Below are 18,005 nucleotides of genomic sequence, written 5' to 3'. Positions count from 1 at the left end.
AGGATCCTTATGGGGACTGATGTCCTCTAGGCAATTTATCTACCTTTATGTCAGTTAGATAATTTTGTTTCCATTAAGACAGCAGAGTCTTCTATCTTAAGAAAGAGCTGTCTGAACTTTTTACTTTACAAAGTTACACTGTTACTATCTGTAAATTTTTAAAAAGTCAACAAAGTATTTTTTACTTGCATAAAACAGAAAAATTACTATGTGTATCTAGTGCATATATGTACACACACAATGTATATATATGTGTGTGTATATATATATATGACTCAAGAAATAAAAACCTTTAAATCTCTGAAGTTAACTCTGAAAAGAATTTTATAAAGAAAGGATATTATAAAAAATAGAGCAAGTGAAAATAAAAGGATGTAATGGACTCTCTAGGTTATTAGATAAATCCTAATTTTTTCCAGAGTATAGAGTATAACATGAACAAATATATCTTTAGTTAGATGCCCACTAATTATACAATCATAGGGACTCATGTACCACAAATGCATACATTATTCCTTGAAAATTTTCAAAACTATCAGATAGCTAATAGATGACTTTCGCTAATTATGCCAGACTATTCAGTCCTGTTCTAGTAAGTACAATCTGCACCATTAAGCTTTGTTTCATTCTCTTATTTTCACCTTGAAAAGTTACTGTGATCCAAAAGAAATCTTTTTGCTATACTCAAGGCTTTTACAGTCTTGCTGGGTTAATAATGTACCATTATCACAAAATTTAAAAGGGCCTAAAACATATACCCTGCTTGATGCTAAATTACTTAAGCAGGTGTTCTCATGAATAAATGTCCATTGACATTTCTGAAATAGAAGGTTATTTTTTAGTCTTTAGCATGTCATATATCACATTTTTTACTTGAGCTGAATCTATAGGAAATATTTCCATCATCATGAAAAATATTTTTGAGTACCTTGGAGTGAGAAGCTTCTAGGATACAAATACTTCGTAGTATTTTTCTTCTTGTACCACTGCAGATGGCAGAATCAAAACCTGGTTAGACCTTAGGCCATGGAATCAAACCATTCTAAAAGAGACATTTTAACTATGCATTGTTTTGGCCAGGAAAAGTTTTTCCAATTAAGAATTCTGTTTCCTCCCCCTCTATATAGAACTTAAAATTGAGTATGATACCTCAGTCTATTAAATGAGATCCATTACATGATAAAGCTTTGAAAACTATTAAGCCATATGCTAAAATATAATATTATTGATAATATTCTTATGTAATGCAGATATTTGCCCAGTAATCCTGGGCTTACAGATATTTCCCACAGATAGTCTGGCAATAGTCTGGAGACTGTAAGCTTTAATCCAGGCTTTGATCCTGAGGATGAATGAATGAATGAATGAATGAGTGAATACGTAATTACATACGTACATACCTTGTGATTAATTTATTAGTGGCAAGAGAGGCATTGAGAGAACAGAGCTGTTACTGATTTGTAAAGGTATTTGTTAGTTTCAAACATTCTTGAGGGAGAATATATCCTTCACCACAAAATTCAGAGTTAATTCATGCAGCTTAAAATTCCTGTACTGTGTACCTGGAGTAATCCTGCCTCATTCACAAACCAACTATCCAAATCAGACATTTCTAAGAGCACGGTTTTCTTATTGCACAGTCCTTTAAACAGCTGAGCGTAACATGCTCCTTCTCTCTCAGGTGACTGCCAGGCCGCCTCTGCGGGAAAAGTCTCCCTCAGGGAACCGTGATTGCATGCCCAGCCCCCACCTAGGAAGACCAACAAAGAGCGACTTGCGGGTTCCCCTCCAGCATGTCCCTCTGAACACATCCGACAATAAGCAGCACACGACCAGGGATGTCGAGCCCTCCCAACAGCCTGGAAGCAGCAAGAAGCTCAGAACCACCAGTCAGAAAGCAGAATCCATTTGCATCGGTCATTTCCACAACCGCCATGTCTTCCAGCAACAGTTGATTGAAAAGCAAAAGAAGAAACTTCAGGAACAGCAGAAAACAATTCTGGAGCTGAAGCAAAGCCAACGGCTGGCAGAGGCTCGGTGGGCTGCAGCAGTCACAGATGCCCAGAGCTGCCTGCTATCAAATCCCAGAGGAAAAGAACCCAAGAGAACCTGCCAGGTGCTTCCAAAGTATGTCCACTATATCAGAACATGCTTTGGACTCATGATTTGGGTTTTTTCACCCTGTGGTAGAGAGGCCCCTGAACCTCTTTTGCCCAGCTTCCAGACTCCATGATCTCTCCTTTTCTTTTATTGTATACTTTCAAAACAAAGAAGCCCCCCTACATTGTGATTGGTCTGTGACAGGTACTAACAGTATTTGAGGCAACTGGTTACCTGTGAATTATACACTTAGCATTTGTGTTGTGCTACCTTTGAGGAGCTCTGTTACTATACCAGTAAAAGAGAACAATGCTTACATGCTCTACCTCAATTTCTGGGTTTCTGATTATGTTTAGTTCTGAGAAGCCGGGTTGTACTATGTCAGGTACAAATGGAGCAGCCTCTGGGCTGGCTAATTACCTAGCTTAAATTTATAGTTGTTTTGGATAAAAGTAAACATCTTTGAGGCTAGAATAAGAGTCCAAATTTCTCAGAAGCCACTTACTATGATTTCAGATGTGTTTGAGACATACTCAATACATGTGATAAGGATAAGAAGTGGGTGATAAATACCCATTGATTTGAAGCACTGGTATGGGAGTCAGAGCACCTGACTCATTGCAGACTCCGGCCAGTCACTCAGCCTTTCCATGCCTCATTACACCAGTAAATCGAGTTCGTTTAATACATAGTTATCTTAGAGAGTAAAGATTAACTAAAATGTGTGAAATGCTTTGAGTTTCTCAGGTTCAAGAGCTTTGAACAGAGCTGGTTATTGTTCTGAATTCTTTTCCTTTTTTTTTTTTTAACCCCCAGTTCACCTGTTGCTGCCCCTGAGACTGATGGTAGAGGAAGTGACTCCGCAAATTCTCTGTCTGGACCCAGAAGGAACCCAAGGCAGCTGATGGCATCCCACCCCATACTGAAAGGCAGGCCAGTCTTGGTGGTGGTCTGGGGGTGGTTATCTTCCTTCCTGAAATAGAATATGCTAGGACTGAATCTGGGAAACTCAGGTTTTGAGACTTGGCAGAACCTGGTCAAAGATGGCTGGACATGTGAGGAGTGCAGTGCACTAGAGAGTTCCATGCATTTTTCCTGTTCCTTTTGCCAAACTTTTTGGCCTTCCCAAAGAATACCAAAAAAAAAAAAAAAAAAAACAGTGGCTGAAAGGTATATCATTTTGGATTGGTTTGGATTATGAAAAAAAATGGGACAGTTACACAAATGAGAAAACTCTTGAATAGCTGCTAAGGACAAACATTGATCAAGATCACCTATCACTGTACTTCATTAACCTTAAATTATTGATCCATTTATAGCAATCCACATCATTTTATGAGTTGTACCTTGATGATAGGCTTTTAGTAATGAAATCTACAAATCAGACATTTTAATTTAATAACATTTTTGAAGCATGTAGAAATCACTATTTAGGGGCACCCTGGGTGGCTCAGTCGTCAAGTGTCTGCCTTCGGCTCAGGTCATGATCCCAGGGTCCTGGGATCGAGCCCCGAATCGGACTCCCTGCTTGGCGGGAAGCCTGCTTCTCCGAACCCTCCCACTCCCCTGCTTGTGTTCCCTCTCTGTCTGTCTCTCTGTCTGTCAAATAAATAAATGGAAAATCTTTGGGGGAAAAAAAAAAAGAAATCACTTATTTAAACCAAACAATACTATGAGAAGAAAAACATTCGCCATCTAGTGAATCTACTAATTGTTTTTACTGAATACGTAGTCATGCACTGTGCATATATTTGTGTATGGAGGTAGGCACGTTGGCAATTATATTGTGGTTATAAGTCTGATTTTTCACCTTCGGCAAGATTGCTGCCCTTAGAAGTGATGTTATCTGAAGCACGTTATGCCCGAAGTCGATTCCTTTTAATGAAGAAATTAGCAGTCTTTGCGTCGACTCTCTGCCAGGACAGCAGTTTATGCCATCTTTACCTACACTGAGGATGATCAGGAAATGCCCAGTTCAGTGTGGTTATTTTTTAAAAAAGTATTGTTTGACCAAGGAGTTACCATATTTTAGAACTCCCGCTACTTTTCAAGTGGTCTTTAACGATTAACTCTAGAAAAGACAGGAAACACGCTTATTACTGCAGACTCTGCCTCTCAGGGCTCTCACTTTATTTATTTATTTTTTTAAAGTTTTTTTAATTTATTTGTTTGACAGAGAGATACAGCGAGAGAGGGAACACAAGCAGGGGGAGTGGGAGAGGGAGAAGCAGGCCTCCTGCAGAGCGGGGAACCCACTGCGGAGCTCGATCCCAGGACCCTGGGATCGTGACCTGAGCCGAAGACAGACACTTAATGACTGAGCCAGGGCTCTCACTTTAATCCTTTAGTCTATTTCTGCCTCTTCCAAGACAGCCTCACTGCCGCCATCTGTGGCACCCCCTCTCTTCTTTTTTCAGCAATGCAAATACTTAATATCTGTAAGAAATAGCCTGGTGAGTTTTTTGTTTATTAATTCTTGAAACTTGGACTTAAATTTTCTTCTCTATAACATGGCACAAGGAAGCAAAAGTAATTACTGGCTGACTTAGGTGAGCAGAACTTGATACTCCTCCCACCCATTCCCCTCTTCCTGTAAAAGCCCCGACTGATGACAGAGTCATATTTTCAGACCATCTTGCACATTTGCTTCTTTTGGATCGATATTTAATAGACTGTCAAGAACAGGAGTCTGACACTTGAATTTGTTCAGATGCCAGTTCTCCAAATGCCTAGTACAATTCCATTTCCTGCCCATCTGGATATCTATCCAGGCCTTAAAACTAGATTTTAATGTATTCATTGTGACCCTAAACTTTAGTTTGTTGTTGTTGTTGTTGTTACATACACAGACATATGTATAATGACTTAGGAAAAAATAGCAGACTCAATGGGATTTGAAGACTGACTGTACTGTCAAAGTATTTTTTAGATGTAATTAAAGTTTTCTCCATTCATTAAAGAATTACCAAATTAAAATTCTGGTTTTTGGGTTTCAGTAACAAAAGTATCATCGAGGCACATTATCTTATTTAAACCAGTAAACAGTTATTCTAATAGAAAAGTAAAAACAATTTGCCAATTGTTCATCACTGCTGAGGGTAGGATGGTAGGTCTTTAACCCATGGGGGTATATAAATAACATATATATACTTATATATTTATAAATACAACTACAACTTATATTTTTAAAATATAAATTTTATATTTATATATTTATAAACAAATGTTTCTGAAATTGTAAACACTCAACTTGCAAGAAAACCCTAACATTAACACAAAATTTTGCTATAAAATGTGGAGACATTTTCTCTTGCTGTGTTCCTTATATTGTTTATATTGGAACTCTGTTACTATTTTCTAGCCATGGAAGAGAGAGCAGTTCAGCGAGCTGAACGTAGGCGGATCTTGGCAGAGAGGAAGAAGAAACAAGAAGAGGAGAAATTGGTAAATCAAGAATGAAATCTGAGGCAAGAAGAAGGATTTATATAGGTCTTTATTAAAAGAAATGAAGCTTAGGGGTTCATGGGTGGTTCAGTCGGTTAAGCGTCCAACTCTTGATTTTGGCTCAGGTCATGATCTCAGGGTCATGAGATCGCGAGCCCTGCATCAGGCTCCCCGCTGGGCATGGAGCCTGCTTAAGATTCTCTCTCTCTCTCTCTGTCTCTCCCCCACTCTGCCTCTCCGCCCCCCCCCCCAAAAAAATGAAGCCTAGCTTAAGTGTCTTGAGACAATCAAGCTAGATCAACTTCAGAAATAGCTTTTTATCCACTGGCCTGAACTCTGGAAATTTTAGGAAGAGAAAGAGAGAAAACAGTAACACTATTACTATAGCAAGACGGAAATGTTATAAAAGTTGATGGGAGCCAGCAGTGAGGAAGATTTACACATTTAGATTTAAATGTTCAACCTGATAAGTTGCAAAGGTGAGTAGTTCTTGCACGGTTTTGACCTAGACTGTCAAAAACAAATTTTATTATCTATTAAGAAAAAATAAACAGTTCCAGCAGTTTGGGGTTTTTTTGTGTGTGAAATGAAAGAAAAAATTTTTCCTACGCTCTGTGGAGTTTGGACTTAGTATTTCCCAGGTAAAAATAACTAAAAAGGAATCATTATTTGATGAAAAATTAATGTTCCTTTCTTGCTCAGTATCACCTTCCCAAGTAGAAGAGGATTCTTTCGGAGAAACTTAAGTTACACAACTGACCACCTGTTGGTTGGATTTTCTACTTTTATCAGGAAGTATTGGCTTCTTTTAGAGACAGGACAGGCACTCTTGGTAGATACTTGACTTTCCTCAACGTAAAAAATCTTCCATACAAACATAGTGTTCTTACTTTTTCCTGACTCTCATCTTGACAGGCCCAGTTAAAGGCCCAAGAGGAGGAGCGTCAGAAAAGGGAAGCAGAAGAAAAGGAGGCTCAGCTTAAGAAAAAACGAGAAGAGAAGAGACTGCAGAAAATGGTTCGTAGAGTCTGTTTGGTCGGTCACCTGCTTAAAGCCTATTGGGTGCAGTACTGTGGCCCTGTGCACCTTCTCCATTCCCGAACTTCCCTCCAGAACACTCTTTTCGCACCTCCACCCTTTCACCCACTTTAGTGAAAACCTGCGCATTCTTCAGATCATAGCTCAACATGGCTTCTCCCAGATGAGCCTTTCTTGCCTTGTACACTCTCTTCTCCACCCAAGGTTAGGTTACGTTCCCCTTTGTGGATTCTGAAATATATTTCCTTCAAAGCATTACCAGGGCTTATAATTATGCATATGTTTTGTGGTTGTCTTATTGATTTCAGCATCTCCAACTAAACTGGAATCTCCTTGAGAATAAAGGGAGCAGTCTGGTGTTGCTCACTGTTGTATTGATGAGCAGTGTCCCTGACATATAATAGGAGCTCAGCAAGCATGTTGAATGAGTGAGTAAGTGAATGAACAAATAAAGTAACAAATGGAAGAAAACAGCACCCAAGAAATAAGAGATAAAATTCTTACTTTCAAGGTTATTGCATTCTAGTTGGAAAGATAAGGCCTAAATATGCACACCTGTCAGACAATATAGTACAACACATGTTGTCTTGTGCCCCAAAGAACGAAGAAGGAGCACCTGGGTGGTTCAGTCAGTTAAGCATCCAATTCTTGATCGCAGCTCAGGTCTTGATCTCAGGTCATGAGTTCAAACCCTGCATTGGGCTCCATGCTGGGTGCAGAGCCTACTTAACAAAAAACAAAAAACAAAAAAAAACCAAAGGAGATCAAGAGAGCCATAGAAGGCAAGACCTATAAAGATTGAGGGGATAGTAGAGACATTTTCATAGAAAAGAGATTTGAATTAGAAATTGTATTAGGATTCTACAGAGAAACAGAACCAATAAGTTGTATGTTTAGGAAGAGATTTATTACAGGGAATTGGCTCATATGATAATAGAGGCTGAAAAGTCCCACAGTCTGCCATCTGCAAGCCCAGAGACCCAGGAAAGCCAGCAATGTAATTCCCGTCCTCATCTGAATGTATGCTATAAACTCTAGTTCAAGGGCAGAAGACCGATGGCCCAGCTCAAACAGGCAGGCAGAAAGGAAAAGGGGGCAGATTCCTCCTTCTGGTTTTTAATTTTTTTGGGGGGTTTTTTGGTCCTAGTTAGCTCTCAAGGAATTGGATGATAACCACCCACATTTGGGAGGGCAGTCCCACAGGCTCCATGGATTCAAATGCTAATCTCCTCCCAAAACACATTCACAGATACACCCATAAATCCAGGCACCCTGTGGCACATTCAAGTTGGCACATAAAATTAACCATCACAAGTCTACCCCTTATCAACTTGGCACCCATACACATCTCCTTAAACCATACTTAATCTCCAAATAAAGACAAGATCATAATTCTGCTTAACATGATTCAACTATCCTGCATACAACCAAAAACGTACTAACCCCTTCCACAGAAGAGAAGATAAAGTCCTTGAATGATGTTTACTCTTCTCATTGATATTCTATGACTTAAATACTCTGATGTGAAATTAAAAATACTTAAACACAATGATACAAAGTCAATACATCTTATATTACTATTCATTGTGGAACATTTGAGAACTACAAAAAAAGTGAAAAAATATGAGCTCAGCAATAAGAGGTAACTAAATATCTTAGTATATTTACTTCTTTTTCTCTAAGCATCTCTTAATAGATTGATAATTTGCCGGGGGGGAGGTATATATAGTTTTTAATCTGCTTTTTTTGCGTTTAAGAGTCTCTCATCAGTATTTTCACTTACCATTAAGAATTCTTCAAAACCTTTTTATTTATATGTTGAAGGTAAATTTTTTCTTTTTTTTTTAAGTTTTTATGTAAATTCCAGCTAACATACAGTGTAATAATTAGTTTCGAGTGTAGAATTTAGTGATTCATCACTTACATACGGTACCTAGTGCTCATCACAAGTGCCTTCCTTAATACTCATTATTTTTTTAAAAATCAACTTTTTGTTTTGGTTTACTTAGGTTTATAAAGAAGTTGCGAAGGTAGTACTGGGAGTTTTCGTATACCCATCACTCAGTTTCAGTTTCTCCTTAATATTATCACCTTACATTACCATGGTGCATTTGTCAAAACGAAGAAACCAACATTAAGACCAGACTTGATTCAGATTTCACCAGTTTTTCAGTTTTTCTGACTCCTCACTGTGTCTTGTCATGGTGGAAGGAGGTAGGGAGCTTCATAGGGTCTCTTTTATGACAGCACATCCCATTCATGAGGGCTCCACCCTCATGACCTAATCACCTCCCAAAGGCCCCACTTCCTAACACTATCACACAGGCATTAGGATTGGGCGGGGCGGGGGGGGGGACCCACGACGCGTATTCAAACCATAGCACATAATCTTTCCTTGTTTTTTATAGCCTTGGTAATTTTGAGAGGAGTACCTATAAGGTATTTTGTAGAATGTTCCTCAATTTGGGTTGGTCTGATGTTTTTCTTAAATTCTTCTGGGGTTATGGTCTTTGTTTTAAGAATGCTACCTAGATGAAGGGCCCTCCTAATCTCATCACAGCAGGGGCTACATTAAATTAAGATGACTTGTATGGTGACTAACGTAACATAATAAAATAAGGTAAAAAATAAATAAAAAGATGACTTATCTCTGGTGATACTTTGATGACTTGTGTAAGGCAGTGTTTGACACATTTCTCCACTGTGAAGTTACTGTTTTTCCCTTTTCATACTCTATTCTTTGGAGGCGTTTCATTAAGTCTGGTCCACTCCCAGGGTAGGGAGGAGTGGAAATTAAGCTCTGTCTCCTGAAGGGACAGGTGTCTACACATATTATTTGGGATTCTTCTGTGAGGAAGATTTATTTTTCTTTCTCCGTTGTTTATTTATTTAATCATTTACATCAGGATGGACTCATGAATATTTATTTTATACTCTGAGTTCTAAAAAATATTATTTATTTCGTGGCTCAAGTTCTTCCCACTTTGGCTATGGGTTGCTCTTTAACGTTGGCTCCTGTGTCCCTCTGACATGCCTTCATCCTTTTTTGGTTTTGGGATGTTTTAGTTTCCAACACTGTTCTTGTATTTTCACTACCCTAACCAAGATGCCCTGGTTCTAAATGGTATTTGGAAAGCGAGATCTGGGCAGTGAGTGTACTCATTGCTTCTGGGATGTCATTAATTCTAACACCTCGGCAGAGAGAGCTTAGTAATATACATATGTATACTAAACCATGTACACACCTATCCATAGTTATTTCTGTATCTATCCATCTGAGTAAACATTAGTATGAACATGAGTTCATACTAATATCTCTGGCTCTAATCCCACATCAGATGATTTATTTTTCCCTTCCCTTCTTGCTTATCTGTAAGTTCCCTATTTGACAGTGTAAGATCTAGTTCCCACAATTCACCATCCACTTACCTAAGTCGTTCAGCTCCTGTATACATGTAAAGCAAGTTCAGAACTGTACCCCCATGAAAAAATTTACCACCTGGAGTACAGTATTTATACAGTTTCTTTTGCTCTTAACCTTACAGTTTTCAATTAAAATTTGGTTTTCTAGGTCAGCTTCTATTTTTCCCACCTCCTTGCATCATTTGTAATAAGTTTATTTCTTTTGCATATAGACGTTCAGTTGTTTCAGTATCATTTGTTGAAAAGGCTATCTTTTCTCCATTGAAATGCCTTTATACCTTTGTCAAAAATGAGTTGACTGTATTTGTGTGGATCTGTTTCTGGATCTCTTTTCTGTTCTTTTATTCTTTATGTATATTCCTTAGCCACTACCACCTGCCTTTGATTGCTGTACCTTTATAGTAAATCTTGAAATTGGGCAATGTGAATCCTTCTACTTTATTCTTTTTCAGAATGATTTGGCTATTCTGTTTTCTTTGCCTTTTTATATAAGTTTTAAACTTATCCTGTCAATGTGTACAAAAAAAAAATGCCTAGATTTTGATTGGGATCATATTGAATCTACAGATCAAATTGGAGAATTAACAACTTTGTTAACAACATTGTTTCTTTAATCTATGAGCATGGTATATCTCCCCATTTATTTAGATCTTTGTTTCATGAGTGTTTTATAGCTCTTCACATATCTTATATATGTTTTGTTAGATTTATACCTACATACTTCTTTTTTGGTGCTATGATAAATGATGCTTTTTTTAAATTTCAAATTCAGTTTTTTCATTGCTGGTATATAGAACACAGTCCATTTTTTGTATGTTAACCTTGTATCCTGCAACCTTGCTAAACTCACTTATTAGTTCTAGGCATTTTTTTGTAGATTCTTTGGAATTTTCTACAAGTTCTCTGCCAATAAAGGCAGTTTTATTTCTTCCTTTCTGATCCATATGCCTTTTATTTTTCTTGCCTTATTGAACTAGCTAGGAATTCCAGTGCAAGGTTGAATAGGAGTAGTGAGAGAAGACATCCTTGCCTTGTTCCAGATCTCGGGGAAGTTTCAGTCTCTCATCTTTACTGTCATATATGTCCTGTATTTTACTTTTATATATAATATAAATACCCAATACCTTCTTACTTTTATTGTTTTAAACAATTGTGTTTTAATGTGACTAAAAATAAGCTGGAGGCACCTGGGTGGCTCATTCAGTTAAGCATCCAGCTCTTGATTTCGGCTCAGGTCATGATTTCAGAGTCATGAGATTGAGCCCTGTGTGGGGTTCCATGCTGGGTATGGAGCCTGCTTAAGATTCTCTCTCCCTCAAATAAATAAATAAATCTTTAAAAAAAAAAGATTATAGTTTTTCATTTCTTTCATTTCTGATGCTCTTTATTTCTTTGTGTAGATCTAAGATTGTAACCTATATCATATTCCCTCTGCCTGAAAAACTGCCTTTAACATTTCTTGTAGGATAGGTCTGCTGGTAGTGAATTCTCTTAGTTTTCATTTGTCTGAGAAAGGTTTTGTTTCTCCTTCACTTTTTTTTTTTTTTTTTTTTTTTTTAAGAGAGAGCACATGAGCAGGGCAGGGAGAGAGGGAGAAAGAGAACCAACTTAACCAACTGAGCCACCCAGGTGCCCCTCTCCTTCACTTTGGAAGGTATTTTCACTGGATATAGAATTCTGGGTTGATAGTTTTTCTTTCAACACTTTACCTATGTCATTCTGTTGTCTTCTTGCTTACCTGGTTTCTGACAAGTTTGCTGTAATTCTTATCTTTGTTCCTTTATTGTAGATGTCTTACTTGGGTTGCCAGTTCTGTAGACTGGACATCTGGGATCAGGGTGCCAGCATGGTTGGTTTCTGGTGAAGGCTCTAGTCCTGGTTTATAGATGGCCACCTTCTCACTGTGTCCTCCCATGACCTCTGCTAGTGAGAAAGGGAGTACATGAGCTCTCTGGTGAGTTAAAAGTATACTAATTTCACTTTTAGGACCTATTTCACCTTAATTACTTCCTTAGAGGCCCCATGTCCAAAAATAGTCACGCTGATTGTTAGGACTTCAACATATGAATCCAGAGGGGGTTATAAACATTCAGTCTATAACAGTAGGTAAGGTGGGTTCTTTTCCCTCAGCTGCCTTCAAGACTTTTTCTCTCTTTGGTTTTTAGCAGTTTGAATATGATATGCCCAAATGTGATTTCTTTGTTTTTTTTCCCTGCTTGGTGGTCTCTAAGTTTCTTAGATATGTGGCTTTGTATCTGTCAGTAATTTTGGAATATGTTTACCCATTATTTCTTCAAATATTTCGCCCGTCCCATTCTTTTTCTTCTCCTTCTGGGATTCCTGTTGCAATGCTTGCATTACACTGTTTAATACTATCCCACAGCTCTTGGATGCTCTGTTATGTTTTTCATTCTTTTTTCTCTTTGCCTTTCAGTTTGTATAATTTCTACTAATTCAACTTCAAGTTACCTGATTCTTTCCTTGTCTCTGTCAAGTCTAGTGATGAGCCCTTTGAAGGCTTTCTTCATATGTTGTTACATGGTTTTTTATTTTTTAGCATTTTCATTTGACTCTATTATAGTTTCCATATCGCTGTTAAAATTATGTGTCTGATCTTGAATGATGATTACCTTGCCCATTAGAGCCTTTAATGTTATTATAAGTTATTTAAAAATTAAAATTCCCTCTCTGTAGTTCCAAAATCTGTCATATCTGAGTCTTGTTGTAAAGATTGATTTATCTTTTTAGACTGTGTTTATTGCTTATCTTTTGGTATGTCTTTGTTGTTGCTGTTGTTGTTGAAAGCCAGGCTTGTTGTACAGGGCAATAGAAACTGAGATAAACAGGCCTTTTGTGTGGAGACTTGTGTTAATCTAGCCAGGAGTTGGACTACATTTCAAGTTTGTTGTTGCCATGGTTACCATTGATGAGGTTTGCTATTACTATGAGCACCATAGACTTCAGTTTACACTAGCAACTTTGTTTTTGTCTCCTTTTTTTGGCTTCAGGTCTTCCCTTTGTGCTGTTCCCCAGAGTGAGTCTATCTCTTTTGCAGGTCTCTCACTTGTACTCCACTGTTATGACTGGGGGTTTGTTTGTTTGCATGCTGGTGGGGTGTGGATGAGGGGAAGCCCTCTATAACAATCTTATTAAATCTCAGTCTTTGGAGTGCACAGTATTGGGCAGTCAGAAGAATATCTGCTCCTACTCCTCTGTTCCCATCTTTTAGTATCCACTGGCTCAGTCTTTAAACCTTAAAGTCCTTCCCTCTGTAAAGGGAAGCCCTTCCCCCCAGCTGCAGTAGCATTCCACTAGTGTCCTCAGGTGGGGCCACTTACAGATGAAGGCTTTTATTTTCCAAGGGAGAATGGTCTGGGCAGATTTTACAGTGGTTTCTGTTCCTCTCCACCAGCCAGAACCGTGGTAGGAACTTTATCTGGATTCTCCCTGATCCTCTCTGTGAGAGCCTGCAAAAAGGTGGGAACTCTATGGAGTTCCTAGAGCAAAAGCCTGCAAAAAGGCAGGAACGTCCCTATGACTATGACCCCCAGATAAAATACAACTTCAGTCCATAACAGTAGACAAAAAGACTTTATCACATAGACTAGTTTCCATTTAGTAAATGTACACATTGATGGTGTTTGAGCTTTTTTGCAAGCGCTTCAGATCTAAAATGCACTTGGTGGGGTGCCTGGGTGTCTCAGTCGGTTGAGTGTCCCAACCTTTGGTTTCAGCTCAGGTCATGATCTTGGGGTCATGAGATCGAGCCTCACATCAGGCTCTATGCTGGACATGGAGCCTGCTTAAGATTCTCTCTCTCTGGGGCACCTGGGTGGCTCAGTCATTTAAGTGCCTGCCTTCGACTCAGGTCATGATCCCAGGGTCTTGGGATCAAGCCCCACATCGGGCTCCCTGATCGGCAGGGAGCCTGCTTCTCCCTCTCCCTCTGCCTGCCGCTCCCACTGCTTATTGCTCACTTGCTCCCTCTCTCTCTCTTTCTGTCAAATAAATAATCTTAAAAAAATTTTTTTAAAAAAGATTCTCTCCCTCTGCCTTACCCCACCCTATCCACCACATGCATGTGCTCTCTCTCTCAGAAAACAAAAATGCACTTGGCAGTTGTCTCCTTTGCTTCTGGACAATCATGCTCCACATAGTGTATTTCTCCACCCAGTTTATCATCAGGTCATTTTGCACCTGATGTATCATATTCTGCACAGGCGATTTTTTACCTCCTTGTATACTTTATATAGCCATTCCCAGTAAGCAGTCACCAAGGCCATGGCAGAATTATTCCTCTGGACATCAAAAAGATAACAACACTTCTGAGCCAGTACCTGCTATGACTTCTCTGAATAGTCACATCCTGGATGTGTTTGATGGGAGCCTGCTTCACCTCTTCTAGTTGGGCATTTTTTTTACTCATTAAGTTTATTAGTTTATGGTGTGCAGTACCATATTTTCTAATTATATAGATGAGGTGCCGATATGGTAGAGAAGTTCTCTAGGGCAATCACATGAATTTCTTTGGATAGAAAATGCAAGATAAGTCCTTTGACATGTTTTAGGATAAGAGAACTGGAGGAATTTCTCAGGGATGAGCCCATGACAGATTTGTCCTCCATATTCAGGAAGTGGTTCAGGGTTAAGACATGGCTGCCCTCTATGATCCTTGTTACCGACAATTCCCCTGGACCTAGAAGTGCTGCATTCTTCGGGGGGGGGGGGCACTCTAGCCGTGGCAGGAAGTACCACCTGGGACAGCATGGTCACTGATGTGCAAGTGTGTTTTAGTGTTCCTGTGGCCCTGACAGGATAGCCTCTCTGATGTAGCAGTATGATGGCCTCACGCAATGACCTTTTGAAAATAAAAATCTAAACTCCTCTTAAATCCCATTGCTCAGTGGGGAGCCTGCTTTCCTGTCCCTCTGCCGCTCCCCCTGCTTGTGCTCTCTCTCACTCTCTCTCTGTCAAGTAAGTAGATAAAATCTTATATATTTATAATATATATATTTATATATATATATAAAATGCTGTGTAATACAAAATTTTGGCTCAAGCAGATCTCTGTTAAATGTTTTTCTCTTTTTTCATGGAAAAGTAGACTTAAAAAAAGGCTAGTTTTCCCCATTCCATCAGAAAATGGATTTCCTTTGGAGCCTACACCACCAGCCACAGAGTTATAATTCTAGGAAGATAGTTACACTGTAACTTAGGTGTGCATGTGAACAGGGTTGGCCAGCCTGAGGATTTCTCCAAAGGCTTATTATCTGTGTTAGATTCCTGTCTGTAAGTCACAACTGCTGTCTCAGTGCTACCGGAACATTTCAATGGATGTGAAAATAGCTACTTTCTGTTTTCACCCCCCACATAACCCTCAGCTGTACTTGTTATTCATAAGAAAATTCTTGTAAATAATTTTTATTTCTGGCCGTCCAGTTCAACATCTCAGGTGTCTGAAAGGAAGATTACAAAGATAATTTGGGGTTAGTGCTTTAGAGAATGTGCACATTTCATCTTGAGGAATTTGTACTGAAACAGGTAGTTTGGATTGGAAGATCAGGGTAAATCTCCCTTCCATAGTAGAAATGTTCCACTGTGTGCTCTCATTTTTTTCTCACAGAATACTCAGCAATTAAGTAGCTTGTCAGAATCAGCCAATTCACCACACTTTTCCTGAAGTGAAATGGGGAGGTGGGGTGGGGAGAAGCTTAAATGTTTTTGTAATTATACTACATAAATGACAACTATTGTGAAGACAGTCTGAAGTCTTTGCTTTGCTCTTGTGACTTTCATAAGGGGTATCACTTGCTACCACTGACCATTTTTAGGTAATTTTTTTCTCTCACTTTTATTATAGTCTACTTTTATTAAAAATAGAAAAATTAAAAAATCATATCTCTACAGTAAACCATTATGCTTCTGTCATCTTAGCCCCTCAAGGGGTACATTCTTCTTTGAGGAGCATGGGGGCTATCTTTTCTCAGGGTATTACCAGAAATGGCTAATCCTTCTCAGAGGAGGGAGGGCTGCCTAATGATCATCAAATACTTTTAACTTTTTTCTGGACTTATTTTATTTGTTCATCACTTTTAAAAAGAGCACAGTGTAAGAATATTATTCTAGGGCGCCTGGGTGGCTCAGATGGTTAAGCGTCTGCCTTCGGCTCAGGTCATGATCCCAGGATCCTGGGATCGAGTCCCGCATCGGGCTCCCTGCTCCTTGGGAGCCTGCTTCTCCCTCTGCCTCTCTCTCTCTCTCTCTCTCTCTCTCTCTCTCTCATGAATAAATAAATAAAATCTTTAAAAAAAATATTCTAGGCTTTTAATGCAGTATGGAGTATCTTTAAATTTAAATAGGGTTATTCACATATCTCTACTCTATAATCTAAATGAAGGGGCTGTATTGCTATGTTTCCCATAATAATGAGGGAGAAATATTAATTGCTCTCCTAACTAGATACTTTACTTTTGAGTAACATAGTGAGATACAAATCATCTGTGAACAACACTGAATATATCTAAGACTATGTACAGCACTGATTCTTGTAGTACTCATGACCACCTTTTCCTCACCCACTTGGCAGAATTGTTTCCTTTAATGCTCCAGAGTTCTGTGACCATGATTAGCACACTGTTTAGTGGTTATATGTTCAAAATTAAGTTAATTAGCTATTTGTTGATATGAAATTCATTAGTGTTTTGGTCATGGCACTTTTACTTATTTTTTCAGTTCTTCTGAGGTATAATTTACAAAACTGTAAGGTACTTAAAATGTACAGTAGGATGGATGCTGGGAAGGTGGCAGAGTAGGACGTCCCTGGGCTCACCTCTTGCCACGTGGCCGCCTAGAGAGCACCCACATCGGCATAAATAACCCAGAAAGCAGCCCCAAAACTGGCAGAACAGACTCTCCACAGCCCAGCATAGCCAAGAGGCCACAGCGAAGCAGATCCACCCCCTCCGATCGCTCTTGGCAAGATCCCATCAAAGCGGTGCCACAAGCCTGGCAGTGGGTGCGCGGCCCAGACGAGGGTCAGCACCGCTCCAGAGTGAGTCCTGCCCCAGGGAGAGGGAAGATAACACACACCCGTCTGACTGTGACCCCAGCGGTGGGCTGGGGCCAGGCAGCTGGTCTGTCTGCAGGCCCCACCCACCACCAAAAGCTTCTCAGGGGACAACACAGGGAACGTGCCTGCAGTTTGATGCTACTGCATCTCTGGCAAACACCTGGTTTGACTCAACTCAAGCCCAAGGCAGCCCCGGCCGGACCGGCCCACTAACACCACGGGGACCAGACTCTGCCCACAACAGGCAGAGAGCCATCACAGGCTGGACTGAAGGTAAACACATCCCAGCCACAACGGTAGGACACCCCTGGAGCAACACATGTATAGGAGACACCCCCTGCAGCACCACTTTCTGGTGAAAAGGAGACATTGCGCTACAGGACCTCTTCTTCATAAGCCACTACTTTCAAGTGCAGTTGACATAGCTGACTTTCCTAACACAGAGAAACAGACACAGCAATAGACAGAATGAGGAGACAGAGGAATATGTCCCAAATGAAAGAGTGGAAAAAAATCAGAGCAGTAGACCTAAGTGAAATGGAGATAAGTAATATGTCTGATAGAGAATTTAAAGTAATGCTCATAAAGATACTCACTGGACTTGAGAAAAGAGTGCAGAACCTCCATGAGACCCTCCACCAAGAGATAGGAGATGTAAAAAAGGAACCAGTTAGAGCTACTGGACTCACTAAATGGAAATAAAAATAGACCACCTGGAATAAATAGCAAACAAGAGGAAGTAGAGGAACGGATCAGCCACCTGGAGGACAGAGTAATGGGAAGTAATCAAGATGAGCAGGTGAGAGGGGAAAAAAAATACACAAAATGAGAATAGACCCAGGGAACTCAGCGACACTGTCAAGCATAACAGTCGCATGATACGGATCCCAGAAGGAGAAGAGCGGGAAAAGGGAGAAGAAGATTTGTCTGA

General features: G+C 39.5%; 1 protein-coding gene and 1 pseudogene across 7 annotated transcripts in view; one reads left to right on the top strand and one right to left on the bottom strand.

The window, feature by feature from the left end:
• Positions 1 to 18,005, top strand: part of CCDC191 (coiled-coil domain containing 191) — an 88,965-nt gene that overhangs the window by 44,231 nt on the left and 26,729 nt on the right. For 6 of the 7 annotated variants that reach the window (XR_012378478.1, XM_073893543.1, XM_073893549.1 and 3 more), the window contains 4 exons: positions 1,682 to 2,127; positions 2,917 to 3,029; positions 5,462 to 5,544; positions 6,460 to 6,561. Coding sequence is in view for 6 of the 7 variants with exons in the window: in XM_073893543.1 (XP_073749644.1) it covers positions 1,682 to 2,127; positions 2,917 to 3,029; positions 5,462 to 5,544; positions 6,460 to 6,561 (744 nt within the window). In the remaining variant the exon portion in view is untranslated. Of the gene's footprint in view, positions 1 to 1,681; positions 2,128 to 2,916; positions 3,030 to 5,461; positions 5,545 to 6,459; positions 6,562 to 6,890; positions 7,011 to 11,794; positions 11,872 to 18,005 lie in introns of those variants that run through there. The other variant, XM_073893557.1, reaches the window with a different exon arrangement.
• On the bottom strand, positions 13,438 to 16,869 carry LOC141371691 (ATP synthase peripheral stalk subunit b, mitochondrial pseudogene; annotated as a pseudogene).

Source organism: Callorhinus ursinus, unplaced genomic scaffold (genome assembly GCF_003265705.2).
Source record: "Callorhinus ursinus isolate GAN/ISIS: 27379988/994484 unplaced genomic scaffold, GSC_fseal_2.0 scaffold1, whole genome shotgun sequence".
Lineage (NCBI taxonomy): Eukaryota > Metazoa > Chordata > Mammalia > Carnivora > Otariidae > Callorhinus > Callorhinus ursinus.
Note: the sequence above shows the minus strand (reverse complement) of the source record. Positions and strands in the feature narration are given on the sequence as shown.